The sequence below is a fragment of the Palaemon carinicauda genome, chromosome 21 (assembly GCF_036898095.1).
Source record: "Palaemon carinicauda isolate YSFRI2023 chromosome 21, ASM3689809v2, whole genome shotgun sequence".
Taxonomy (NCBI): Eukaryota; Metazoa; Arthropoda; class Malacostraca; order Decapoda; family Palaemonidae; genus Palaemon; species Palaemon carinicauda.
Window position 1 is genome coordinate 3,678,482 of NC_090745.1, and position 27,110 is coordinate 3,705,591.

Consider the following 27,110-nt stretch of genomic DNA (forward strand, 5'->3'; position numbering starts at 1 on the left):
CCTTACCAAATACCCAGACACCTCACCAGATGTTTCTTCGCGTAAGAACTGTATATGAGAAGGAAAAAATTGAAGTTTACATTCTACAGGGTCATACAAGCCGATGATGACAACGGGAGAAGAGATTACAGTACAAGAACTCTATAAAGAGACTGCACAACTAGGTGATAAGTCCCTTACGCCTTTCCTGGATGAGTAAGACATCAAAGGCAAGAAAAAGGGTGGTGCCTTTCCCCTTTGCACTGCAGCAACAAAATCTTCCTCAGCTTGTGCACATCGATGTCCATTCCTCTTACCCATACAATACAGTTTTTGAGAAAGACAAGAAAATATGAAGAAATGTAGTATACCCACTGATAAGGTTAAAAAGTTGAAATTCTTAGTCACAGACTCAGGAACAAAATTAGACCTCTTTCTATCCTATGGAATGACAACAGACAGACATTAAGCAAGCTGACTCTCTTTGTCAAAGATAAGGCTTGCAGAGAGAAAGTTTTCAGTTAAATCTCCGTCCAATGCCCTCCTGAAAAGCTCGTACAAGCACGCAAGAAACTTGCAATCGTAGGTCACTTCTCAATCTGGGACCCTGAGGTCTTAGGATGGGCAAAATTACTCAAAAGGACGATGGTTTGTATTCAAGTAGGAACAATGTTGGGTTAAATAGCAGACTGGTTTTGTAAAGGGACAAGCACTTGGTAGACGAGGTCTCAAATTCAAAAGAGGCAAGTAGTATTAGTCGGCCTCCCCACATTCTTAAACATCAATTCTTCCATTTTGCATGTAAAAATGTTTAAATGCCAAGAGTCTAGTCTAGTACTAGCCTTAACAGCAAAAACTTCCTTACTATCTAACTACACCAGCCAAGTTTTCTCTGGATTTTCCCCCAATTTCAAATATACCAGCTATTACGTTCAGTCTTTCTCACAAACTCGTTGAGACATTAACCTTGCATACTGTATTCTACTGCATTCTCCCATAAGACAGTCTGGTAAGTTTTCCCATTCTGAACACGTGGAACATAAAATGAGAATCTTTACTCTCTACCAACAACCTACTCAACAATTAATGTACAAGCACGACATCAAAACCAGAGGAAGACCTGCCTGTTTAAACCACAGCTAACTAGAGGGGCACTCATCAGAGAGCAGGCCTCTGCCGCGGCAGCTTATTTCTCGACCTTGACCTTTGACCTCAAATTGCATTGATGTGAATTTTCATACACTCAAATAAGAAACAAGTTTGAAGTCCATGACAACGATCTCCAAACTTATGGCTGATTACGTGAATTGGACATTTTGCTTGACTGTGACCTTGACCGTCCAAAATTTAACCATTTCCAGCTTGTTACATAAGTTAATCCCTGCAAGTTTCATTACTCTACGATTAAAATTATGGCCAGGAAGCTGCTCACAAACAAACACAAATAGGGGGTAAAACATAACCTCCTTCCAACTTCGTTAGCAGAGGTTACTACCAGTGGCTGTCCGACTGTATTATGATTGAATACTGAAAGCTCAACCTCACTTCTTGCCATACAATCCCATTTTGTATATTAAGGATTAAATAAAAATGAATGACAATCAATATGGAACTGTTTACTGCACAATGGCTAAGTTGAATATGTAAAAATAATACGTATAGTATGTCATATACACTCTATATATAGATACAGAACATGAACAGTACTGTACTTTCACGTCCAAAAAAGACAATTTAAGACGTTATAGTATACATTGTAGAGAGATTTCGATAACAGCTGCTGAAGCAAGCTTGATATTAAGAGCAATATATAAGTATACATGTGTTTCATAAAGACTATGAAATTTGCTGCAGCACAAACAAATGCACTCGTTAAAGTTTTGGACAACTTTGTTCTTTGTATAATTTGGTTTATAATGTGTGACAATTAAAAAACCAACACTATTTTCACTACCAAATAAATAAGTACAAAAAATTGCTTGGAAATACTGTACTTTACGCAGTTTACAGTGGGCGCAAAAAGAAAATGTAATAAGCATAATGAAATCTTTTTGTGCAAATTAGACAAGTGTGTCTTCAGATAATTGAAATAACAGCCTCACTTACTTTGAAAACATTTGAGCTTAACTAATACAGAAAACCTAATTCGGGAACCAATACAATACTGTAGCATTTAAACAAGAAGTATAAATACTAAAATCTTTGCTCATTATTCATTAGCCAACGGAAAATAGTCAACAGTTTCAAGTCGGTTCAATACTAAAGATTTTAAACAAAAATTTCCAGTGGTGTATCATGTTGGATTCAATTATAAATGCAAATAATAAGTTTAAATGGTAATGTCAAGTTCCCTTTTCAGTGTTACAAAATATTACCTAAAAACTCTGATACAAAAAAGTTTTTAGATACCACTGCTAAATACTTATGGCCATCCTCTTTAGTTTACTGTGTATACAAACTAGGTGTGAAAACAATATCCCTTTTGATGGCAGTAGAGGCTTCCATCATTTTTTCCTGGAGCCTGACATCGCCCGTTATTCTCCCTGCATTCCTAACATCCTTTAATACCTCATCTAAGCGTTGAATGCACTTTACTACTATTCCTTCTTGGACGTCCGTCAACTCCATAATGTCCTTGAAAGACACTCCATGTGCCCACTTATACACGACTTCGATTAACCCAAAATTATACTGATCTACATAGTCGCCAACAGCCTCTTTCAATCCACACTCCTTCTGCGTTTCACCGATACGTTTCGCCACATTCTTGAACTCCTGCATTCCCTTCTTGAGTTCAGGGGTTAAAGCAGGATCACTACAGTTCTTCTGCTGGAAGACCATACAAGACAGGAGGGCGGCTATCAAGTCGCAGGGCTTCTCCGTCACGAGATTGTCCACCACCAGTTCCGTGATGGTCAACTCGTGGTTGCCCATCTCGCATGCGACGCGACCCTTGAGAGTGAGGGCGAGATTATCCTGGATATAACCAAGGGATTTCAGAACTTCAATCTTCATCTGATATTCGGGATGCAATTGTAACGCTTCTTCGGACATGAGGAACTTGAGTCGACCGATCTCCTCCCTGAGGTGTAACTTTGTGTACGTCATGCCAAAATGTTCTCTGAATTGTGTACATTCAAGACAAGTTAACTCGTCAACTCGAGATTTATAGATTCCCATACGATGAATGTCCGAAACTGCGCCTATTTCCTTAATACCAAGATCACTTATCAAGTTAAGATAAGTCAGGGTTTCCCCACCGGACTCATTCAATCGCTGCATCTCTTTCATGACGTCCATGACAGACTGCGACGGTGGGTCGGACTTGAAGCGGGGTATCTGACGTTTCTTTATATTATCGATTACCTTATCCCCGTCAATCTTGATATGCTTGTTGGTTATGGCAACAATATCCTCCGCATTTATTTCCAAAAAGTCATGTTCAGACGTTTCTTCCAAAACTTTTATCTTCTCCTGACTAGCTATAAGGCACTCCTGAATTTTGATTTCCTCAGGTGTCAACTTGACGTTATCTTTAGAATCTTTGAGAATAAACACTGTCAGTTTACTCTTGTCCTTTGGATCCAGTTTTAACAAACATGCCAAGTAAAACTGATAGTTTCCATGGGAGATAATGACAATCCTACCAGGGGCAAGCACTTTAAGAGCACCGGGAAATCCCATGATTAGTTTGTAAACAAATTTACGCTGCTCGGTAAATTCCTTGGACGCTACATAATATTTTTCTATGTCCTGACACATCATGCATTCAAAATCTGGTTCTTTACTCAACTTATCTTCATAATCTTTGAGCTCACTCTCGTATTTACTCTGGTTCCTCATCATGGTAGCTTCTGAAAAGGATCTCTTCAACATGTCTTGAACACTAAGACTTTCCACACGTAGAATGTTCAAGATCATAGAGTACGTCAGTTTAAATTGAGATTCCAGCTTTGTAGGCCTGCCGAGCATCATGCGGTGCAGATCCGACATTTCCGGTACTTCGACTTTACATAATATGATAACGGTGCCAGTGGTGTCTAGACCTCTCCTGCCGGCACGACCAGCCATCTGGATGTATTCGCTTGGCAATAGATCCCTGAAGGCCATTCCATCGTGCTTTCTGGTAGAATCAAAAACTACGCATCTTGCTGGCATGTTCACCCCCATAGCAAACGTTTCTGTGGCAAAAAGGAGCTTCACTAATCCCCTGGCAAACAACATCTCAACGACCTCCTTTAATATAGGAAGTATACCGCTGTGATGGACCCCGATACCTTTGGAAAGAAGCTCTTTCATGTAAATCACCTGAGGTAATTCCCTGTCGGACTTTGGCAGCTTGTCGGTGCATTTTTTGATGAAGGTATAAATTTCTCCCTTCTCTCGTTGAGTAGTCAGATCCTGACTCAACAGCTGACTCGCGTTGCTATCGCACCTTTTCTTCGACAAAGTGAAGGCAACGACGGGAAGGAGCTCCCTTCTGCTCAGATGGTCGAGCAGACCTATCCACATATTTTTCTCTTGCTTGTCCCCCATGAACTGTCTTCCTTGTTTTGGTCCTTGCGGCTGCTGGCCCTTCTTCAGTCTATCCGTTTTAGAAGTGACAGCGTCGTTGTAACCCTTGGTGATGAAATTCCCGTTAGCATCGACCAGAAGGAACCGATCGTCCTTCGTCTTGCCTCCGGTGCCAGTGTACAAAAAGTGTTCCAGAGGTACGGGGCGCTTTGTAGTGCTGATGACGTATATCTTCCTCTTCTTAATCCTTCCGATCCAGTCTGCAAATTCTATGGTATTTGGCACGGTGGCTGAAAGGAGAACAATGTTTACTGTGGCTGGAAGCATAATAAGCACCTCTTCCCAAACATGACCTCTCTCAGCATTGTTTATGTAATGAACTTCATCAAAAATGACCCACTCTAAATCTCTGATCAGGTCACTGCCGTTATAAAGCATCGACTGCAGAATTTCAGTCGTCATGATGAGACACGAAGCCTTCGGGTTAATCTGAATGTCTCCGGTCAACAAACCAACATCGTCGTATTTAACCTTGAAATCCTTGTACTTCTGATTCGAGAGGGCCTTGATGGGAGACGTATAAACAGCCCGCGTCATGTTCCTCAAGGTTAAAGCAATGGCATATTCGGCAACGACCGTTTTACCCGCCGACGTGTGAGCAGCGACAAAAACGCAGTTCCGTTTCTCTAAGTGTAATATGGCTTGTTTCTGGAAGGTGTCCAGTTCAAATGGATATGTACAAGCTGGATTTGGAATTTGCGAGCTAAAGTCATCTACTGGTTCGTTAACGTTAATATGTTCTGCCCACTCTGTGCTCTTCTCTTTCCTCTCAAAATGAGAAGTCCTTGGAGCGTCGGTTATATTCAACACAAACTCGTCCTTCTTTGGGGGTGCCGACTCTATTGTGAAACCCTTCACCATAGATTCATCTTCTTCGTTCAAATCTTCTAGAGTAAGCGTGAGAGTTTTACCCGAGGGTTTGTCTTCTGTTTCACTGAAAATTTCAAGATCATTGTCATCCAACTTAAGAATGTCTGTTAAATTGACTACTAACTCCTTCTTGCTTTCTTCGACTGGCTTTACTTCCTCCGGTTCACTCTCTTTTTCAAACACCATTCCACGAGACAGCTTAGGATGTTTCGTTAATAAGTTACTAAAATCCGAACTGAATTCTTCCTGGACAGATTTACTCTTTCCGAGATCTGGTTCGGGAAACCCTCCAGGCCAGAAGGGATAGTTAGTAGAAGAACCCCTGACCACTTCTTCGAGAGGACCCGGAGCTCTGCCCATCGAGAGAGAATTCTTAGCCGTGGCTCCTGCATCTTTGTTCCAAATTTCTCTCAGTCCGGTAATTTCTCCCGTTGCCGGATCTCTCTCGACCAAAACCGAGGTGCTCGCGGGGTTTACAGAGACACTAAAGAGGCGTGTTGGATCTGGGATTCTAGGGAACCACTTGTAAGAATATATTGGGTCATGTATTGGCAGGTCTTCAGGTGATAGATACTCCTCCAGCTTCTCCTTTAGTGTTGGCAAAACTGGAGGCAAGCCAATTAAACCCCCTTGGCTGCCCATGTTGCCTGTAAAATTCAGAAAAATATATTACAATACATAAAAATGGTAGGTTTGCTACATATTATATGGATTTGATGCTAAATTTTACTGGGGAAAAAAACAATCAAACTTAGCAAGAGCACAGTAACATACCAATATTACTCATAAGGTTATACTCTAAAGACTTTGTAGGACTAGAAACGTCTACTTCAGTTTATAAAACACAGACTAAACCAAGACAATGGGGACTTAAATTCACAACCTAACAACCCTTAGCAGCAAGGGGCAGCTATTCCTCAAATGAAGGTTTTATAATACTTTATCCACTTGTTATAAACAGTATTAATATGATATAATAAACATAAAACATTATTTCACAACTTTGCAGTCAACTACAGTAGAGGAAAAATATTGTTTTCAACCACTACAGTAAATACAAAATAGTTTTATAAATAAAAAATAACTTGAACTGATTACCAATTAAATTTCCTATTCTTAGAAATAACAGATGGTGTTAGTATTTTACAAAAGACAGCTGTTGCTTGGAGACACATCTAATAGGCGTTTAGTACATGCAAGATGCAATACAATGTGCAGTTATTTTTCTAATTCATCCACATCATGGACATTGATGAAAATATGAAAGTGGTGACTTTCATCATATCGAGGAGTCGGGTAATGACGGTACTAGTACAGAAATAGTGTCGGATGACGACGATAGTAAAGACAGTAACAAACATGACATTACGCGGGTGGGGAGGAAAAAATTAAAGTGGAAATTCCGGATCCCATTTACTTTTAAAGGCTAACAGTTAAATCCAATATGATTTCAATAATGAAGGTAGCAAATCACCATAAAGTACCGTATTTTGAAACAATTCTCAATGATGATTACGATTTGATAGGTCTGGACGCAAAGTGAAATACTGGGCAAACAATAAGAGGGAATAGCAATAAAAGACAACGGTCCACAACAATGGATAAAAAGTTTTACATCTGGAACAATGGATAAAGTTTTATTGTTAACTACCGTACGCTTCACATTACATACAGTATAAAAAAAAAACCAAACCACGTGACACATATACAGTAGTGGGAAAAGTAATGGAACGGGAACACTTCTCTCAGGAACACCAAATATTACATTCCTAGTCACTACAGTACCCATCAATGACTACTTTTTGTAATCTATTACTTAAAAAGTAAACAAGGATGATAAAAGAGGCACACCTACTCCCATCTGTGCAAGTTTGACAAGGGACTCATAATAACTAATAGTCAGGCCTTCTAGAAGTTTTCTTTCAGCTGTGACCAAGTTGTAGAATGATCTTCCTAATCGGGTAGTTGAATTGATTGAACTTCAAAAGTTCAAACTTGCAACAAATGTTATTTTGAACCGGCTGACATAAGTCTTTTTATCGTTTATATATGTTTTGATGTTGTTGCTGTTTTTAAAATATCTTATTTTAATTGTTCACTATTTCTTAGATTGTTTATTTCCTTTCCTCACTGGGCTATTTTTCCCTGTTGCTTTTCCAACTAGGGCTGTAGCTTTGCTAATAATAAAAATACTAATAATAATAAAAATATGCCAACATAATCCACTGTGAAGACACCATGTCATGAAGTTTAATTATTGCGCTTGCGGTCATTTGGACAATTTTTTAAAGTTTGTAGAGAATTCTTTATAATCGATAACAAATCCCCAAGTTCCCATTCTCATGTTTCAAATATAGATTGTTTTCTAGGGTTAATGAAGGTTAAAGGGTGGTCAAAGCCACCTTTCCTCAAAAAATGTAAGGACTTGGCAGAGTCAGGTTAGGTGGGGCACTTATGGCTTGGAAAAATCCCCCTCTCATTTGTTTCAGTTTTGATAATTGTTTATAATAGAATGTTAGGTTTTCGAATATTTGGGCATCAAAATCGGTCAAAATAGATAAATTGTGTTGCCGTATTTTACCATGGTTACACCTAATGGTGCATGTATCTAAATTTATCAATCTCAGTCCCTTTCCGTAGGGATACCTAAGGTTTTGATATGCCGGTATTTCTTTAGTTTCCTTAGAATTAAAACTTGGTCGTTTTTGGGCATAGAGGAGTTGATTACCGATATTACTGTATCTACCATCGGAGTAATGTTTCCTAGTAGAAACCAACAAGCCGACAGTCATTTTTAGTCTATATATTAATTATCTGGTTTAATGTTGTTAATGTTTTTTTTTATATATTGCATTTTAATTTTTTCATTACTTTTGATATTGTTTATTTATTTCCTTAATTACTTTCCTCACTTGGCTATTTTTCCCTGTAGGAGCCCTTTGCTTGATCAGCTGTGGCTTACAAATGATTTGGAACCCCCTTTTCCATGCAGTCAAGAGTATCATTATAACTAACCAAGCTACAACCCTTGTTGATAAAAGCAAGATGCTATAAGCCCAAGGGATCCAACAGGGAAAAATACCGCAGTGAGGAAAGTAAACAAGGAAATAAATAAACGATGAGGAAAGTAAATAAGGAAATAAATAAACGATATCAGAAGTAATGAAAAAATTAAAATACAATCTATACAAAAAAACATTAACAACATTAAAACAGATAATTAATATATAGACTTAACAAGACTATGTCAGTCTCTGTTGCTTTTCCGATAAAATGTGTGTTTTTCTATAAGGAAAAGTTAGCTTTTACTAGGAAACATTACCCTGACGGTAAATACAGCAATACCGGAAATCGACTCATCTTTGCCAAAACAAACGACCTTTTTGCAAGTTAGTACCAATAACATAAGCGTTCCTCACCCTGTCCCAACGCATTACAAAGGCTCCTAACATTAGGCTGGTAGGGTAATATTTCGTTAAAAAGAGTCCCACTCAGCCACTACCTCTTGTTAGTATATAAGAGCTTGATGTTTTTATTTTTTGGCGAGCGAAGCGAGCGCATGGCGGGGCTAAACCATTTGAGTTCGGTAATATTTCGATGAGTTCTTAATAGCTTTTGCTCCTGTGTACTGGCATGCGGTAATGACTGGGTGGGACGCTGGTGAAATATTACCGACTGGTAGTGTGTATTCAGAGGTATTTCAAACATTCATACGAAATCTAGTGTTCTTCAGTTAAGATGAGTAACCCGCCTTTAATAGAAAACTATGGGTTTTCGACAATAATTATTATAAAAAACGTTTGACACCATAAAATACACCACAATCCAGTCTCGTTTCCTATGTTACGATTATTATACTATTCTATAATTTGGGGTGTATGTATGATAGCGGCCACCTGTACGTATTATTTTGACAAACTTAGAATATGGCAGTGTAGTGAGGGGGGTCGCAGGGGACCGTTAGCCCTTCCGTTAGGTAAGTAGGTATGGACACGGCTCGTAGGTTAGATTACGAGGGAAAGTTTAGGTTAGTTGATGTCCATTTTTAATCCATGCGGGAGGAACTGGCCGCTGATATACAAAGGCTCCTATAATTTTACTGGGCTAGGCTAGGGAGGAGGTTTTGATGTTTACCAACAACTGCCTGTTAACAATTACCATATGTATAAAACCTAAACCTCAAATCTTATTATTAGCCTAACTCTACTTTAGGTAAACAGTCAAGATTAACATTTTAGGGTTTAGTATGACATCGGGTTTGGGGTGGTTACCGTATGGATACGGGAACCCTAAAGCAAATCTAATTGTGACTACTATCCAAATATAGATATGAAGTACAAATTCCAAAGCATGCATTATACTAAGAATAACATATAAGTATAATAAGAATAAGAAATAATCAGATAATTACCTTGGTGAAAGACGGGAAGAGGTTCCGTCATACGAAGATAATCAGCAACATGCAGACAGCACGGTTGGTTTCGTACACGTATCCTCGGAAAAATTGTGGCGTCATTTCTTCCATATCTTCACATTATCCCGTCGTTATTTCATCTAAATTACCTTCGAAATGGCGCAAAGTCGTAAGAATTCGATGGAAAATACGAAATCACTTACCTGGCGATGAGAAATCGTCCCAAAATAGGAAAGGACCTCAATGTTTTGATCTTCTGGCGGGAACTGTACGACATGCGCAACTATAATTTCTTTTGTCACTTGTCAGCTGTAAAATCAATTGAGAATTGCAAGTTGCAACCAACAGTGGTTACGCTTGTGTTGATTTGCAAATTAAAAAATGACTTTCAATCATTTTGATCTTTAAATAAAATGTAGATTTATACATGAACGATAATATTTCATAATGTGAATTGTCTATTTTTTCATTCATATTTAACATGGTTACTTATCCTTACTGCACTCTCCGCAAAATAGGTTTGCGGGCACTCTATTACATAATAGACAGGTGCAAAGCTTCTAACATTATAATCGTTACTGTAATTAAACTTTTTACCTGTACCATAATCAATATTTTAATGAAATTCTTATTCTTTAATTTTATCCCATTTTACCTTGTTATCAGTTTTGGCAAAATATTGTATTAAGTTTGGTACTTCTAAATTCCTTGCTAGGATTTTGCAACATATTCAGTATACTTATATATTGTTCCATTAAGCATGAAAATAATAAATAAATGCACTTTTTAGGTTCAGGTTCGAGGCGATTTAATGTAGATTTGAGTTTGTTTTCAATTCATATAATTTTATCTTTTTCTCCCCATTATGTATAAAATTTCTTTGTTTTTTTATATATTTCTTTCATTAAATGAAAATGGTTCCACTTCTTTCTTTGTCTTCTTCGTAAGGTTGTTATAACTCAATTAATTTACTTATGCAGGAACTTATTTATCTTATGGTTATATTTTACTAGTTAATTTGTGTTACTTGAGATACATTGGGGTGCACAGTTCCATAGATTAAAGGTTGTGATGGCAAGAGCTTGGCATAGTCAGTGTCAGGAAATGAGGGGCATAATTAGAAAGGTTCATAATTAGTAAGGCTCATCTACTATAAAAGCTATAGTTTGATATTCTAGTCTTCATATAGTATGCTAGTCACAGCCAAAAAGCGTTGAGACTCCATTATTAGCCACAATAATATAACAAATTAAAAACCCATCTGGAGTTGTTAATGTTTTTTTATAACAAGATAATAACTGGCATGCTGCTTTGCATAGACCTGCTATAAATATTTTACAGTTTTTTTTTTATCTTAGAAATCTTTAATAATAATTTTCAAATCAAGTTTTTTTGAGCTACCATGTTTACATATCTATCTAAATATTTAGCGGTCATTTTTTACGGGTCGCGTACACTAGTTTGGAAATATTGTTAATTGATGGTTTCTAAGTAGATCTTGATGCTCATGGGTACCGAGAGAAAGCGACGGTATCAAGAACTTCAAGTTCTTTGGATAACAGATAACAATGCATGTATTAGTTGAAAGGTCACTCACATATGGCAGAGGCAAGGGACAATGCAATGCCCTGTAGACTAACCATAAGTTATACATATAAGATCAGCACCCAAGCCCATTCAACATCCAAGCTAGGACCAGGGAGGGCCAAGCAATGGCTGTTGATGCTTCAGCAGGTAGACCTATATAGGCTCCCCCAAACCCACTATCCCTACCTCACATTACAAGAAATTATTGACCTTCAACAGGAGTCGAACTCCAGTCTGGCAGAACGCCAGTCATGGATGTTTCCAATAAGCTTAATAAAGATCGAAGAGATGGCGTGACATTTAGAAAGTTTAAGTGTGTGCAATATAGTGTTAATTTACTTGAAGTTTAAACGTGCCAGTGATATATTTGAAAAAAAAAATACCTTTAGCCATTTAATTTTCAACTTCAAGATTCTCAAAGCACATAAGAATTACAATATTTTACTATTGACATTTCATAGAATTTGTATATAGGCCTAATTGCACTAAAATCTATCTTACTCGCCGATTTTAAGTAAAAAATTTTACAGTGATATTTCTTTATTTGGTGATACATATCCAATCTATTTCATGCACTTATTACAATCAATATACTTTCCTTGTAGATGTCCTTAAGATGTAATGGATTCGAATAAATGTGTGTGTGTGGATGATGGAATAGTATGAATTTAAGTTCGTAAAAACATGAATGTGTGTATAGTTATCCTCTGTCTTTCAGATTTATCTCGAAGCGAGAGCCAGTGGTGCATTGAGGTAACCGCAGAGAGAGAGAGAGAGAGAGAGAGAGAGAGAGAGAGAGAGAGAGAGAGAGAGAGAGAGAGAGAGAGAGAGAGATTTTCGTCTGACACTGTGCTGTCTTCATCCTTAACCTGTTCGTGAAATTACAAGTTTAATATGTGAACTACATTTTGTAAGATGTTTTTTCGGTTTTTTCTAATAAGAATAATTCGTTTCTGTGCTATAAAGTGTTTGTTGGACGTATGACATAGCGTTAAGGAGAATAATCCATGTGTTGTACCAACCGGTGTGTTGAAAAGAAGGGAAAAAAATCGTTCAATAAACGTGTTTATTATGTAGGATTTTAATAGGTGACAGTTTTGAAATTATTTTTGATAAATAGAAACTTAATAGAATAACATATAACGGATATCATTACCAAATATGGTTATCTTTTCACTTTATTTTGGCGGATGGGCTGGCACCCTGTTCAATGCACTGCAAAGAACAGAGCAATAGGCCTTATTGAATAAATTTTAGTCTTATATTGTCAGACAATTTATTTAATTTTAATTTCATCTCTCGTTATTCATATAAGGTTTCAACCGTTAACATATTATAAAACATAGAAATAGAATAATAATATCAATGCAAATTAAGAATATATTAAGATTTTCATCCATCATGATTACCTTAATTATCTAGTATCTATTCAGTTAGTTCCATGATCAGTTTCAGATAATTTTAAGTAGATAGTTTATGATGACTGTGATCAATGAAATTTCCCTTTCATTAACTGGTATTAACTGCAATGCAGTGGGCCACAAGTCACTCAGTATTTCCTTTATTTCCTGTCCTCACTGGGCTATTTTCTCTGGTGGAGCCCTAGGGCTTATAGTATCTTGCTCTTTATTATTATTATTATTATTATTATTATTATTATTATTATTATTATTATAAGCTGCACCCCTGGTTGGAAAAGCAAGAAGCTATAAGCCCGAGGATTCCAACAGGGAAAAATAGCCCAGTGAGGAAATGAAATAAGGAAATGAAAACGTTGCAACATTGCAAGAGAAGAATACAATCAAAATAAAATGTTTTAAGAACAGTAATAACATTAAATTAGATTTTTCATATAAAAAAAAACACAAGAGGAAGATAAATAAGATAGATAAGCTTACACGAGTGTACTACTGTACTCTAGAGCAAGAGAACTCTAGGGTTGTAGGTTAGCGAGTAATAATAATAATAATAATAATAATAATAATAGCTTCTGGGTTGTGGCACAGTGCCATCTATTGACTGCTAAATAAAACCGTTACATTTCCCCCACATGAGTAACAGAGGACCAAACCGTCAGGATGTAAACAATGTACTCGATTTATCGACCCCTTTAGGTAAAATAACATCGTTGGTAGAATAGAAATGTGTAGGTGTGCCCGTTTTTATAGACCCATTTTAATCAGCATTGTATTTCTCCAGATTTTAATCATAGGATTTCTATATTATTTCGTTTCATCTTATTCTTTAAGACAACGATTGAAAGTCATCCAAGACATCGTCGAGTGATTCGGACGTCGGCAGAGACTCGACGTTGACATCGATTTGCACTTCGGAAGGAAGACAGATTCACAGATTCGCGATTATCATGTTCGAATCTCTCAGGAAGAATATCCAGACTGTGCAAGATGGGATCACAGCGGGGTAAACTATCCATTAATTATTTTATATTTGATAGAACATCGATTATCTTGATCACGGACAAATTTGCCTTACTCTAGGTACTGCATGGTCTTGTCGGTAATATTATAGTTAAGGACGGAACAGCATTTTCAATAGGAAAAACTATTCTCTTTGTAGTAAATAATGTTGTTTCACTGAATTTTATCTTTATTTCATTTGCAATTTGTTTATGTTCTTTAAGAAACCAATTATCTTGATCACAAATAGATTTGCCCAAGCTTAGGTACTGCATGGTCTTGTCGGTAAAATTATATTTTCAATATTAAACTTACCCGATGATCATATAGCTGCAACTCTGTTGCTCGACAGAAAAAACCTACGGGCGGAATACGCCAGCGATCGCTATACAGGTGGGGGTGTACATCAACAGCGCTATCTGTCAAAGGTACTCAAGTACTCGATGTCAACAAAGAACCAATTTTTCCTCTGTCGTGCCAATGGCAGGACCTACTAAATACGCCGTCCCTAACTGGATTTGTTTTCACAACGATTTGGTGAAGTACACTATTCTAGTTTTGAGCTTTCGCTATGCAGGGGTTTTATCTTCATTTCAAAACTTGAATTCGTTTTCGATAGATTTATTTATGGTGACGAAGAGAGTATGGACTCTCTTTCACTTTTAAATGGCCGACCCTTCCCTTAGACGGAAGTGTGTTTAGGTTTTTGGTAATTTTGCTTAACACGTTATAGATCCATTTATTTATATCTCTCCGCCTTTTTAGGCCTCTTCGGTTAACTTTCCAATTATTATAAACTTATAAAAATAAATTTTTATGTTTGTTTATATGCGACCTTTCCTAATAGTAGGCGGTCCTAACTTGGAACCGAAGTTAATTAACATTGAGCCCGTTTTATCGTATTTAACCTTTAAAGAATTTAATACTTTTTTAGTTTTAATGTTTTATGGAAGAATTTCTTTGATAGTCTCGTACTGTTTTCAAAGATGAACTAACGTTTAGTTTTTAGTCTCCGCAGTTGTTGACGTTCAGAACGTTCAACTTGCGCTCTATCGTTACGATAGAGAGAGAGTATCACGGTTTCACTTTGCAGTAAGAGTAAACCGATTCTAGCGTTTCGTTCATTCTTTCTTAGCTTAAAGAGTTTAAATTCTAAATAAAGGAACTTTTTATTTGGGAAACCTTTCAGTTTTTCCTTTAGCAAATAACATGTTTTAACGATATATAATTGGGCTCTTCTCTCAGGTGCTAATTCAAGAGAGAAGAGAGAGAGAGAGATAGAGACGGAGGGAGAGAGAGGAGAATAAACGTTTCGTTCAAGCGGGTAACGTTGTTCTCGTTTTTTACTCTTCTCCCTAGTCGCTGTAGGGGAAGAAGGTAAAACGTTTCTAGGGTTTTATTCTTGTTCCCAGGCTTTATGCGGTGAGAGATTGTAAACGTAGTTTATTTGATCTAGTGTTTAGTCTCTTTTCCAGCCACTGAATTCTTTATCTTTATTTATGTTTTTCTGTTGCATTGTAAAACTGTTTTCGCAATGACTACCTTTTAATGAAGGATAGGATTGCGTGTTTCAGGTAGAAATCAGTTAAAGTTTCGATTTCAGTGAAATAAGTGCAAACAGAAAATCAAAAGTGATAAAGTGATATGCGCAAAGTGTTACAGTGTTGCGTCCGAGGGTTCGTCTGTTCGTGCCAGTTGTTCACCTAGTCCGGGACCTCTTACAAGCTCCCAAGCCCAGGGGAGAAGTAATGTCGAACGACTTATGGGTTCCACAGGCCTTGATCGACAAACAGACGTTTTTCCCTCCGTGGTTTCGGGCGTATCTACACACGTTTGCCGACGTGAGATCGCCCCACCCACTCAAAGACGAGAGAGCCCATTTATTCCTCGTCTGCGGAAGAGGTTTCTCGTAAGAAACCATGGACCAAATCTTGCAGCTTTTAAGTGCAAGTCGGTCCCTTCCGCGCAAGTCCAACGGCCTAGGTGTAGCCACTGGGTCAGTTCGGACTCGCTACAGTCATCCGACGACTGCACACCTCCCAAGAGAGGCAAGGTGGTACCGCAACAGGCAGTAACTCCGTCTGTTGCCGCACCAGCTGTTTTAGACCCACAGTCACGACGGACAGTAGCTCCGTCTGTTGCCGTTTTTTGTAAGACCCTAAGTGGTCTTTACTGCAGTCTATGCAGACTCAGTTAGCTGCGGTTATGCAGGAGTTTCGTGCGGAGAAGGTTGACACTGCTCTCGTTAGCCTACAACCTGCCACTGTTGTGCACCCAGCTCACGCTGAGGCTGCCTGCTCCCACACTCCGGCTGCGGAGAGCTCCACCTCCGATGCGCAATCGACCCTGCCAGACGCATGTTAACGTTAGCCGACGTGCGGCTCCCTCCGTTAACATGCGTGAGCTACCGCATCAGCAGTGGGAAGGTGGAGTCAAGCTGCCGTGTTTTGACGCGATGCGTTAGTTTCCGCAACCCACGGCAGTCCCCACCACGCACCACCACTCCACTTTGGTTGTTGTCTGCTCCCACACTCCGACTACGGAGAAGGTTGACGATGCACCCGTTTGCCTACAACCTGCCACGGTTGTGCGCCCAGCATGGCTGCCTGCTCCCACACTCTTGTTGTGAGAGCTCCTCCACCCATGCGCAGTCGACCCTGCCAGATGCATGCTGACTCCCACAGAGACACGGAGCACTCCGTTGCCGTGCGTGAGCTACCACAAGCTGCCGTGTTTTGACACGGTGTGTCAGCCTCCGCAACCCACTGTGGTTACCGCCACTCACCCGCAGCAGACTAGTCAGTCAGGAGTTGAGGCTTCCCCACACAGCTTTGGTTGTTGCCAGCTCACAGACTGTCAAGCAGTTACATGACGTTGCCTTCTGGTCTGCTACTAATGCACCAGTGCTGTATGTCCTCACGCACCTGTTGTGGTTGACAGTTCAGTTTTTGACAGTTCACAGACTGTCAAGCAGTTATATAACGTTGCCTTCTGGTCTGCTGCTTTTGCACCAGTGAGACCCTCACTGAGATAACCTAGCTTTTCTCGGACATGGTTCCTGTAGATGAGAAAGTGCTGTTCTCCCTCCTTCTGATATTCCTTTGAGGACTCTGTCATTTGGAGAGGAGCCTTAAGCTGCTTAGCCTCCTATGGACTTTAATTAAAGCATAACAAGGCTTCCAGGGATGGTAAATGGTTCCGCTTCAGTCGCTAACCCCGTCTGTTGCCACACCTGCTCCCATAGACCCTAATGGGCTTTGTTGCAAGACATACAGTCCAAGCTTGTGTCCTTGTTAGAGGATTTTTTACGGAGAAGAACCTTCTAGCTAACAACCTTCCTACCGGTTGGTTGTACGCCCTGTTGACGCTGAGGTATCCTACTCACGTCCGCCAGTTGAGATGGTTCCTCCACCGGTGCGACCCAGTGTGGGTTGCCAGTCGCACGTTGACGTTAAGCGACTCTCGGAGGTGGTTGTGGACGTTCAGTGTGTCACTAGGAAGACGTTCAACAACCAGCAGAGATGACTTGTTGTGACGCAGTGCGGCAACCTCAGCAACCCTGTAGGGGGTTGACTGCACAACCCAGACAGTCTACACAGTTTCGGGTTGACGCTGTACTTCCTCGCGTCCCCATGGTTGACAGTTCACAGACTGTGCAGCAGTACCATGATCTTGTGTCCGGCTCCGTCACGCATCCACCAGTGCGACCGGATTCAGCGAGTCAGACGTTGCCCACTCCGTTGCCGTTTCCTCATCAGTTTCGGATGAGGAACCCTCTGATGAGGACATTGCTGAACAAGACGATCAACCCCCAGCCCTGCTATCCATCCAGAAGATGCTGAAGAAGGAACACTGCCCTGTCAGGCTGTGGATGAGTCTGGTTAGGACACTGTCATCCGTGGTTCAATTTGTGTCACTTGGAAGACTACACCTCCATCCTCTTCTGTATCATCTAGCTTTTCACTGGAAAAGGACTAGACGCTAGAAGCGGTCTCGATCCCGGTTTCCGGAAAGATAAAGTCTGGTCTGACTTGGTGAAAGGACTTTATCAACCTTTGAAAGGGTCTTCCCCTGACTGTTCAGACTCCCAACCACGTTCTCTTCTCGGACGCATCGGACGTAGGCTGGGGTGCGACATTAGGCGGTAGGGAATGCTCGGGATTATGGAACTCGAGTCAAAGGACAATGCATTTCAACTGCAAGAAGCTTCTGGCAGTACGTCTGACCTGGAAAAGCTTCAGGTCTCTCCTTCAAGGCAAAGTGGTGGAGGTGAACACGGTCAACACCCTGCTTTGACGTACATCTCCAAGCAAGGAGGGACCTACTCTCTGACATGGTACGAGTTCGCAAGAGACCTCCTCTCCTGTTCAACAGGTCTAGACTTTTCACTAGTAACGAGGTTCATCCAAGGCAACTTGAATGTCATAGCAGATTGTCTCAGTAGGAAGGGACAAATAATTCCAACATATTGGACCCTCCACAAGGATGTATGCAAGAGACTTTGGGCCACCTGGGGCCAGCCAACCATAGATCTCTTCGCAACCTCGATGACCTAGAGGCTCCCAATACTTTGCTCACCTATCCCGGACCCAGCAGTAGTTCATATAGATGCCTTTCTACTAGATTGGTCACATCTAGATCTATATGCATTCCCTCTGTTCTAGATTGTCAACAAGGTACTGCAGAAGTTCGCCTCTCACGAAGGGACAAAGTTGACGCTAGTTGCTTCCCTCTGGCCCGCGAGAGAATAACTCACCGAGGTACTTCGATGGCTAGTAGACGTTCCTAGAACACTTCCCCTAAGGGTGGACCTGCTACGTCTGCCACGCGTAAAGAAGGTACTCCAAGGCCTCCACGCTCTTCGTCTGACTGCCTTCAGAATATCGAAAGACTCTCGAGAACTAGGGATTTTTCGAAGGAGGCAACCAGAGCGATTGCTAGAGCAAGGAGAACATCCACCCTTAGAGTCTACCAATCGAAGTGGGAAATCTTCGGAAATCTTCCGAAACTGGTGCAAGTCAGTATCCGTTTCCTCGACCAGTACCTCTGTAACTCAAATAGCTGACTTCCTCTTATATCTGAGGAAAGAACGATCTCTTTCAGCTCCCACTATCAAGGGTTACAGAAGCATGTTGGCATCAGTCTTCCGTCACAGAGGCTCAGATCTTTCCAACAATAAAGATCTACAGGACCTCCTTAAGTCTTTTGAGACCACGAAGGAGCGTCGTTTGGTTACACCTGGTTGGAATTTAGACGTGGTTCTAAGATTCCTTATGTCAGACAGGTTCGAACCACTTCAATCAGCCTCCCTGAAAGATCTCACCTTTAAGACTCTTTTCCTGATATGCTTAACCACAGCTAAAAGAGTCAGTGAGATTCATGCCTTCAGCAGGAACATCGGATTCTCATCCGAAACGGCTACATGTTCTACAACTTGGTTTTCTAGCCAAACACGAGCTGCCTTCTCGGCCTTGACCAATATCGTTCGATATTCCAAACTTATCGTATGGTTGGAAATGAACTAGAAAGAGTATTATGTCCTGTAAGAGCTCTTAAGTTCTATTTTAAAAACCTTTACGAGGCCCGTCTGAAGCTTTATGGTGTTCAGTTAAGAATCCATCTTTGCCTATGTCAGAGAATTCTTTATCCTATTTTATCAGACTGTTAATACGAGACGCTCATTCCCTTCTGAATGAGGAAGACCAAGCTTGGCTGAAGGTAAGGACACACGAAGTTAGAGCTGTCACAACTTCCGTGGCCTTTGAACAAAATAGATCTCTGCAAAGTATATTCGACGCAACCTATTGGAAAAGCAAATCAGTGTTCGCGTCTTTTATCTTAAGAATGTCCAGTCTCTTTACGAGAACTGCTACACTCTGGGACCATTCGTAGCAACGAGTGCAGTAGTGGTGGGGGCTCCACCACTACAATTCCCTAATTCCAGAACCTTTTTAATCTTTCTCTTGAAATATTTTTGGGTTGTCCGGAAGGCTAAGAAGCCTTTCGCATCCTACTTGATTTGGCGGGTGGTCAAAATCATTTCTTGAGAAGCGCCTAGATTAGAGGTTTTGATGAGGACCTTTAGTATGGGTTGCAACCCTTCATACTTCAGCTCCTAGGAGTCGCTCAGCATCCTATGAGGATCGCGAGGCTCAGTAAGGAAGACGTACTTAAAAAGGCAGAGTAATTGTTCAAGTCGTCTTCCTTACCAGGTACTTATTTATTTTATGCTTGTTATTTTGAATAACTGCTAAAATGAAATACGGAATACTTAGCTCATAATAATGTCAACATGTAATGCTGGTCTCTACCCACCCCCCTGGGTGTGAATCAGCTATATGATCATCGGGTAAGTTTAATATTGAAAAATGTTATTTTCCTTAGTAAAATAAATTTTTGAATATACTTACCCGATGATCATAAATTAAAGGACCCACCCTTCCTCCCCAATAGAGACCCAGTGGACAGAGGAGAAAATTGGTTCTTTGTTGACATCGAGTACTTGAGTACCTTTGACAGATGGCGCTGTTGATGTACACCCCCACCTGTATAGCGATCGCTGGCGTATTCCGCCCGTAGGTTTTTTCTGTCGAGCAACAGAGTTGCAGCTATATGATCATCGGGTAAGTATATTCAAAAATTTATTTTACTAAGGAAAATAACATGTTACGGACGGAACAGCATTTTCAACGGGAAAAACTATTTTTCCTTTAGTAAATAATGTTGTTTCACTTAATTTTAGCTTCGTTTCATCGGCAAATAAACCCGAAACCCATTAGACCCTCTAAGAACAGGGATATTTTTTCAGAGATCTAACGGGTTTTGCTGCGCCCTGCGCTTGCATTGCTCTCAGAAAAATAAACATATCAAGCTCCTATGCACTGGTAAGCCGTATATGCTGAGCTGCGCGTGCTAACTCCATTTATTATTATTCCTTAGATAACTGAGATTTTATTTGCAGTGAAAATAAGTGTTATTTTTAAATATTAAACTTAGCCGGTGAATATATAATAGCTGACGTCTCGGACGGCTCGACAGAAACACAAAAACTCGCGAGCGATCGCCATGAAGGTTGCGGGTGTGCCCACCAGCGCCGACTATCGGCCAGATACCGCATATACATGTAAACAGCTCCAGTTCTTCTCTGTCGGTCCTGTCGACAAGTTGATTCCGCTCGCTGTTGACCTGGAGTTTTCGTCATTTTTGGTGAAGTACTTCTTTTTGGTTTTGAGCTTTCGCAGTGACAGGTGTTTTTCTCTTCAATTAAAACTCTTGAACCCTTTTTTGGATAGTGTTTATTGTTGATGACTTTGGATTTGTTTTGGATTTCTTTGACTTTTCAAAATGGCTGACCCTTCTCCTATCCCTGGACCTAAATTTCGCAAATGTAATGCTAGGGATTGTAACAAACTTCTTCCCAAGGCCTCTCTCGACCCACATACCGTGTGTTCTAATTGCCGGGGTAAAACCTGCCAATTAGGAGATCGGTGTGATGAGTGCGTGGTCTTGTCGGAATTCGACTGGCTAGAGTTTGATAAATATTCTCGTAAGCTTGAGAGAGATAGGGTGAGGAGAAGCTCCTCTAGGTCGTTGGATTTTTCCTCCTCCCATGCCCCTGAACCTAATCCTTCCCCTGTAGTAGTTGTTCCTGAACCCTCTACTAGCACTCATGAACCATCCATGCGGGATATGTTGCTTGCCATTCAAGCTTTGGGCGAGAGAGTTGAGTCCTTAGCATCGGACCGTAATCAACTCATGGCGGATGTAAATGTGTTAAAGTGTCAGAGTGCCAAATCAGAAAATCGTAGTGATAAAGTGATTAGTGCGCAAAGTGTTTTTAGTGTTGCGACCGAGGGTTCGTCTGTTCGTGCTTGTCGTTCTCCTAGTCCGAGACCTCTTTCAGGCTCCCCTGCACCAGGGAGAAGTAATGTCGTAGGACTTAAGGGGACGAGAGGCTTTAACCAACGAACAGACGTTCCCTCTGTGGTATCGGGCGTGTCTCGTCAAGATCGCCCCTACCATAAGACGAGCAAGGCTGTTTTCTCCTCGTCATCCGAAGGCTTCTCGCAAAAGAAACCTTGGAGCAAAGTTTCTAGACCCTTAAAGCGGAAGTCAGTCCCTTCAGGACAGGTCCAGCGTCCTGGCTGTAGCCATTGGGACAGCTCTGACCCTTTGCAGTCGTCGGAAGACTGTTCGCCGCTTAAACGTAAGCGTAACACGGGCTCCGAGAGTCTCAGTAAAGGCAATGTTTTGCCGTCACAGACATTACCATCGTCTCGGCCCGTACCGACTCCCGTTGATCCTAAATGGGTTGTCCTGCAGGATATGCAGACTAAGCTTGCCTCCCTTATGGAGGAGTATACCGTTAAGCAGGTTCACGATAATCCTCGCCGTTACGCTGATCGAGAGACTGGCCGTCAGCCGCCCAAACGAGCCTTTACTCGTCCTTTTGACGTTACGAAACGTGATGTCGGTAGTTTGTCACGTCAGTCACGTGACTTGGAGCCTCACTCGATGCAGTCCCCTGTTGACTTTCAGCCGCTGCCGCAGCCTCGTGTTGACGTTCAGCCGCTGCCGCAGTCTCGTGTTGACGTTCAGGACGTTCGCCAACCAGCTCAGTTGCCTTGTTTTGACGTTGAGCGTCAAGCACCGCAGTCAAGGGTTGTTTTGACTGCTCAGTCTAGGCAGTCAAGGCAGTCTCGACTTGACGTCGAGCGTCCATCAGCTCCTGTTGTTGTTGCTGGTCAGTCCTTTCAGCAGCGACATGACGTAGCTTCCTTGACTACTACTGCTGCTCCTTTGCGTGTGGACTTTGCTTGTCAAGCATTGCCACCGCGGCAGGTCTCTCCCTTTCTTGAGACTCATCAATTGTCGGACGAGGTTCCTTCAGATGAGGATGTTGCTGATCCTCCACCTACTGATATTCCTTTGGGTGTTTTATCAGACGGAGAAGAGCCTAAGGCTGCTCAACCCTCTATGGACTTTAAGAAAATCATGATGTTTTTTAAGGATCTTTTCCCAGACCATTTTGTTACTTCTGCTCCTCGTTCGCCTCCGTCAGAGTTTGCGCTAGGCATAGCTGCTGCGAAGCCTTCTTTTACTAAGCTAGTGCTCTCTCGCTCTTCTAAGAGGGCTTTACGTTTGCTAGGCGACTGGTTGGTTACCAGGAGGAGTTTGGGGAAGACGGCCTTTGCATTCCCTCCTTTTAAACTAGCTTCTAGAGCGAGCATCTGGTATGACACGGGAGAAGTTCTTGGCTTGGGAGTCCCTGCCTCTGCCCAGGGTGACTTCTAAAGCCTCGTAGACTCTCCCCGTCGCCTGGCCATGAGACGCTCTAAAGTTTGTTGGTCCTCCTCGGACCTTGACCATCTCCTTAAAGGGGTTTACAGGGCCTTCAAAGTTTTTAACTTTTTAGATTGGTCTCTAGGAGCATTAAGCAGGAAGATCTCGTCTGCCGACCAGGATGTTTCCGTGCTTATTATGTCTTGTATGGACAAAGCCATCCGCGATGGCTCCAATGAGCTCGCCGCCACCTTTACGTCTGGAGTCCTGAAGAAGAGGGAAACTCTTTGCTCATTCCTTTCAGCAGGAGTTACTCCCTGTCAAAGGTCGGAGCTTCTCTTTGCCCCCTTATCAGCTGCCTTGTTTCCTCAACAGCTGATCAAGGACATTGCGGCTTCGCTTGTGCAGAAGGATACACACGACCTGATGGCTACTTCTGCTCGCAAGGGAGCTCCTTCATCGTCTTATGTCGTGAGACCCAAGATCGATACCCCAGCGACTAGGTTTATCCCGCCCTTTCGTGGCAGAGCCCCCAGCAGGGGAGGCGCTCGTGCCGACGGTAAAAGAGGCAAGAGGAGAGGATCCAAGTCCTCCCGTGGCAGAGTCTGACTGCCCACGTCCTCAGACAGCGGTAGGGGCCAGACTGAACAGCTTCTGGCAGGCCTGGGAGAAGAGGGGTGCAGACCAAGAGTCTGTTTTGTTGCTCAAGGAGGGGTACAAAATACCTTTTGTACGCAGACCTCCTCTAGTAACAGTTCCTCTAGACCTCTCTCCCAGGTATCGAGAGGAGTCAAGGAGACAAGCTCTACATCAGCAGGTGTCTCTGTTGCTAGAGAAGGGAGCGGTGGTGAAAGTCTCGGACCTTCAATCACCGGGATTTTACAACCGTCTCTTCCTAGTCCCAAAGCATACGGGAGGTTGGAGGCCAGTGCTGGACGTCAGTGCGCTCAACGTTTTTGTTATAAAAACAATATTTACGATGGAGACCACGAAGTCCGTCCTAGCAGCGGTCAGAGAGGGAGACTGGATGGTCTCTCTCGACCTGCAGGATGCGTATTTCCACATTCCTATTCACCCAGATTCTCAACCGTATCTGAGGTTTGTTTACAGGAATGTGGTGTACCAGTTTCGAGCACTGTGCTTCGGCCTCAGCCCTGCTCTTCTCGTGTTTACGAGGCTCATGAGGAATGTGGCAAAATTCCTTCATTTATCGGGAATTCGAGCCTCCCTGTACTTGGACGACTGGCTTCTCAGAGCATCGTCCCGTCATCGCTGTCTGCAGGACCTTCAATGGACGTTGGGTCTGGCAAAGGAGTTGGGACTATTGGTGAACTTAGAAAAGTCTCAACTGAATCCATCCCAGACGATTCTCTATTTGGGGATGGAGATTCGCAGTCTAGTTTTTCGGGCTTTTCCGTCTGCCACCAGGATAGAGCAAGCCCTGCTCAAAGTCCGCCTCATGCTGAAAAAAGACCGTTGCTGAGTAAGAAGTTGGATGAGCCTCTTAGGGACTCTGTCATCCCTGGAGCAATTTGTCTCACTAGGGAGACTTCACCATCGCCCTCTCCAGTTCCATCTATACTCACACTGGAACAAGAGCAAGACTTTGGAAGCTGTGTCAATCCCGGTCTCCGAGCCAGTAAAAGCATGCCTGAACTGGTGGGACAGCAACATAAGTCTGCGAGAGGGTCTGTCCCTGGCAGTCAAGAACCCAAACCACGTGTTGTTCTCAGACGCGTCGGATTTGGGTTGGGGAGTGACTCTGGACGGTCGGGAATGTTCGGGTCTTTGGACGTCGGATCAGAAGAGCATGCACATCAACGGCAAGGAGCTGTTAGCGGCTCACTTGGCCTTGATGAGTTTCGAGAGCATTCTTTGAAACAAAGTGGTAGAAGTCAATTCGGACAACACCACAGCATTGGCGTACATCTCCAAGCAAGGAGGCACTCACTCCCACACACTGTTCGTCATCGCAAGGGACCTCCTCATCTGGTCAAAAAATCGAGGCATCTCCCTGTTGACAAGATTCATCCTGGGGGACTTGAACGTCTTGGCAGACTGTCTCAGTCGGAGAGGTCAGGTGATCCCCACAGAATGGACCCTCCACAAGGACGTGTGCAAGAGTCTTTGGGTGACTTGGGGTCAACCCTCCATAGACCTCGTTGACCAAAAGGCTCCCGACCTATTGCTCTCCAGTCCCAGATCCAGAGGCGGCCCACATAGATGCGTTTCTACTGGACTGGTCTCACCTGGACGCGTACGCATTCCCACCGTTCAAGATCATCAACAAGGTACTGCAGAAGTTCGCCTCTCCCGAAGGGACAAGGTTGACGTTGGTTGCTCCCCTCTGGCCCGCGAGAGAGTGGTTCACAGAGGTACTTCAATGGCTGGTAGACGTTCCAAGGAGTCTTCCTTTAAGGATGGATCTCTTACGGCAGCCCCACGTAAGGAATCTTCATCAAAGCCTCCCCGCGCTTCGTCTGACTGCCTTCAGACTATCGAAAGACTCTCAAGAGCTCGAGGTTTTTCGAAGGAGGCAGCCAGAGCGATTGCGAGAGCTAGGAGAGCTTCTACCATCAAGGTATACCAGTCGAAGTGGGAAGTCTTTAGAGACTGGTGCAAGTCATCATCCATTTCCTCTTCCAGTACCTCTGTAGCCCAAATTGCAGACTTTCTCCTACATCTGAGAAATGTTCGCTCCCTCTCAGCGCCCACTATTAAGGGCTACAGGAGCACGAGGTGGATCTGAGGCCTTGTGGTGCTCAGTTAAGAAGCCATCATTGCCTATGTCTAAAAATGCTTTATCGTATTTTATTAGATTTTTAATCCGAGAGGCTCATTCTCACTTGAGTGAAAAAGATCGTTGCTTGCTTAAGGTCAAGACGCACGAAGTAAGAGCTATAGCAACTTCCGTGGCCTTTAAGCAAAACAGATCTCTACGAAGTATTATGGACGCGACCTTTTGGAGGAGCAAGTCGGTGTTCGCTTCATTTTACTTAAAAGACGTCCAGACTCTTTATGAGGACTGCTACACACTGGGTCCATTCGTTGCAGCGAGTGCAGTAGTGGGTGAGGGTTCTACCACTACATTCCCTTAATTCCAATATCCTTTTAATCTTCTCTTGAAATGTTTTTAATCTTGTTTTGGGTTGTACGGAAGGCTAAGAAGCCTTTCGCATCCTTTTTGATTTGGCGGGTGGTCAAATGTCATTTCTTGAGAGCGCCCAGATTAAGGGTTTTGATGAGGTCCTGTTGTATGGGTTGTCGCCCTGGATACAACAGCTCCTGGGAGTCTTTCAGCATCCTGAGAGGATGGCTGGGCTTCGTGAGGAAAGCGGACTAACAAGGCAGAGTAATCGTCAGAGTCAGCTTCCTTACCAGGTACCTATATTTATTTGGGTTTTGTTATGATATAACTGTCAAAAACTCTAAGCATATACGCCTTTATTGTATTAATACTGGTCTCTACCCACCGCCATGGGTGTGAATGAGCTATTATATATTCACCGGCTAAGTTTAATATTTAAAAATGATATTTTGATTTTAAAATAAATTTTTGAATATACTTACCCGGTGAATATATAAATTAAAGGCCCTCCCTTCCTCCCCGATAGAGACCCAGCGGAATGAGAAGAACTGGAGCTGTTTACATGTATATGCGGTATCTGGCCGATAGTCGGCGCTGGTGGGCACACCCGCAACCTTCATGGCGATCACTCGCGAGTTTTTGTGTTTCTGTCGAGCCGTCCGAGACGTCAGCTATTATATATTCATAGGGTAAGTATATTCAAAAATTTATTTTATAATCAAAATATCATTTTCAAAGAAAATGGACAATATTCTATAGAAAACACCTATTTTATTTAGTATTAAAGCTTTTTCCGTCCATAACTATAATAAAACCCCCTTAGACTAATCTCGGGTATTTTGGTGTATGATGAATCGTTATTACCACTTGTTTTGAATGTTAATACTGGCCACCTGTC

At 42.0% G+C, this 27,110-nt stretch overlaps 4 protein-coding genes across 6 annotated transcripts in view; 1 reads left to right on the forward strand and 3 right to left on the reverse strand.

The window, feature by feature from the left end:
* The window catches only part of LOC137615154 (origin recognition complex subunit 5-like), a 46,226-nt gene extending 36,074 nt beyond the window's left edge, over window positions 1-10,152 (reverse strand). For both annotated transcript variants that reach the window (XR_011039166.1, XM_068344788.1), the window contains exon 1: window positions 10,042-10,152. The gene's annotated coding sequence lies outside the window, so the exon portion shown is untranslated. The remainder of the gene's footprint in view (window positions 1-10,041) is intronic.
* The window catches only part of LOC137615159 (transient receptor potential channel pyrexia-like), a 495,727-nt gene that overhangs the window by 370,256 nt on the left and 98,361 nt on the right, over window positions 1-27,110 (reverse strand).
* tst (twister) lies at window positions 1,583-9,990 on the reverse strand. Its single transcript, XM_068344787.1, has 2 exons — window positions 9,836-9,990; window positions 1,583-6,071 (listed from the first exon to the last, which is right to left on the reverse strand). The coding sequence occupies exons 1-2, from the start codon at window positions 9,864-9,866 to the stop codon at window positions 2,422-2,424; spliced, it is 3,681 nt and encodes a 1,226-aa protein (XP_068200888.1). The 5' UTR covers window positions 9,867-9,990; the 3' UTR covers window positions 1,583-2,421.
* The window catches only part of Dysb (Dysbindin), a 53,353-nt gene continuing 39,673 nt past the window's right edge, over window positions 13,431-27,110 (forward strand). Inside the window, exons 1-2 of one of the 2 annotated variants that reach the window (XM_068344790.1) lie at window positions 13,431-13,539; window positions 13,675-13,846. In XM_068344790.1, the coding sequence (XP_068200891.1) occupies window positions 13,791-13,846 (56 nt within the window). In that variant the 5' untranslated portion in view covers window positions 13,431-13,539; window positions 13,675-13,790. Of the gene's footprint in view, window positions 13,572-13,674; window positions 13,847-27,110 lie in introns of both variants that reach the window. The other variant, XM_068344791.1, reaches the window with a different exon arrangement.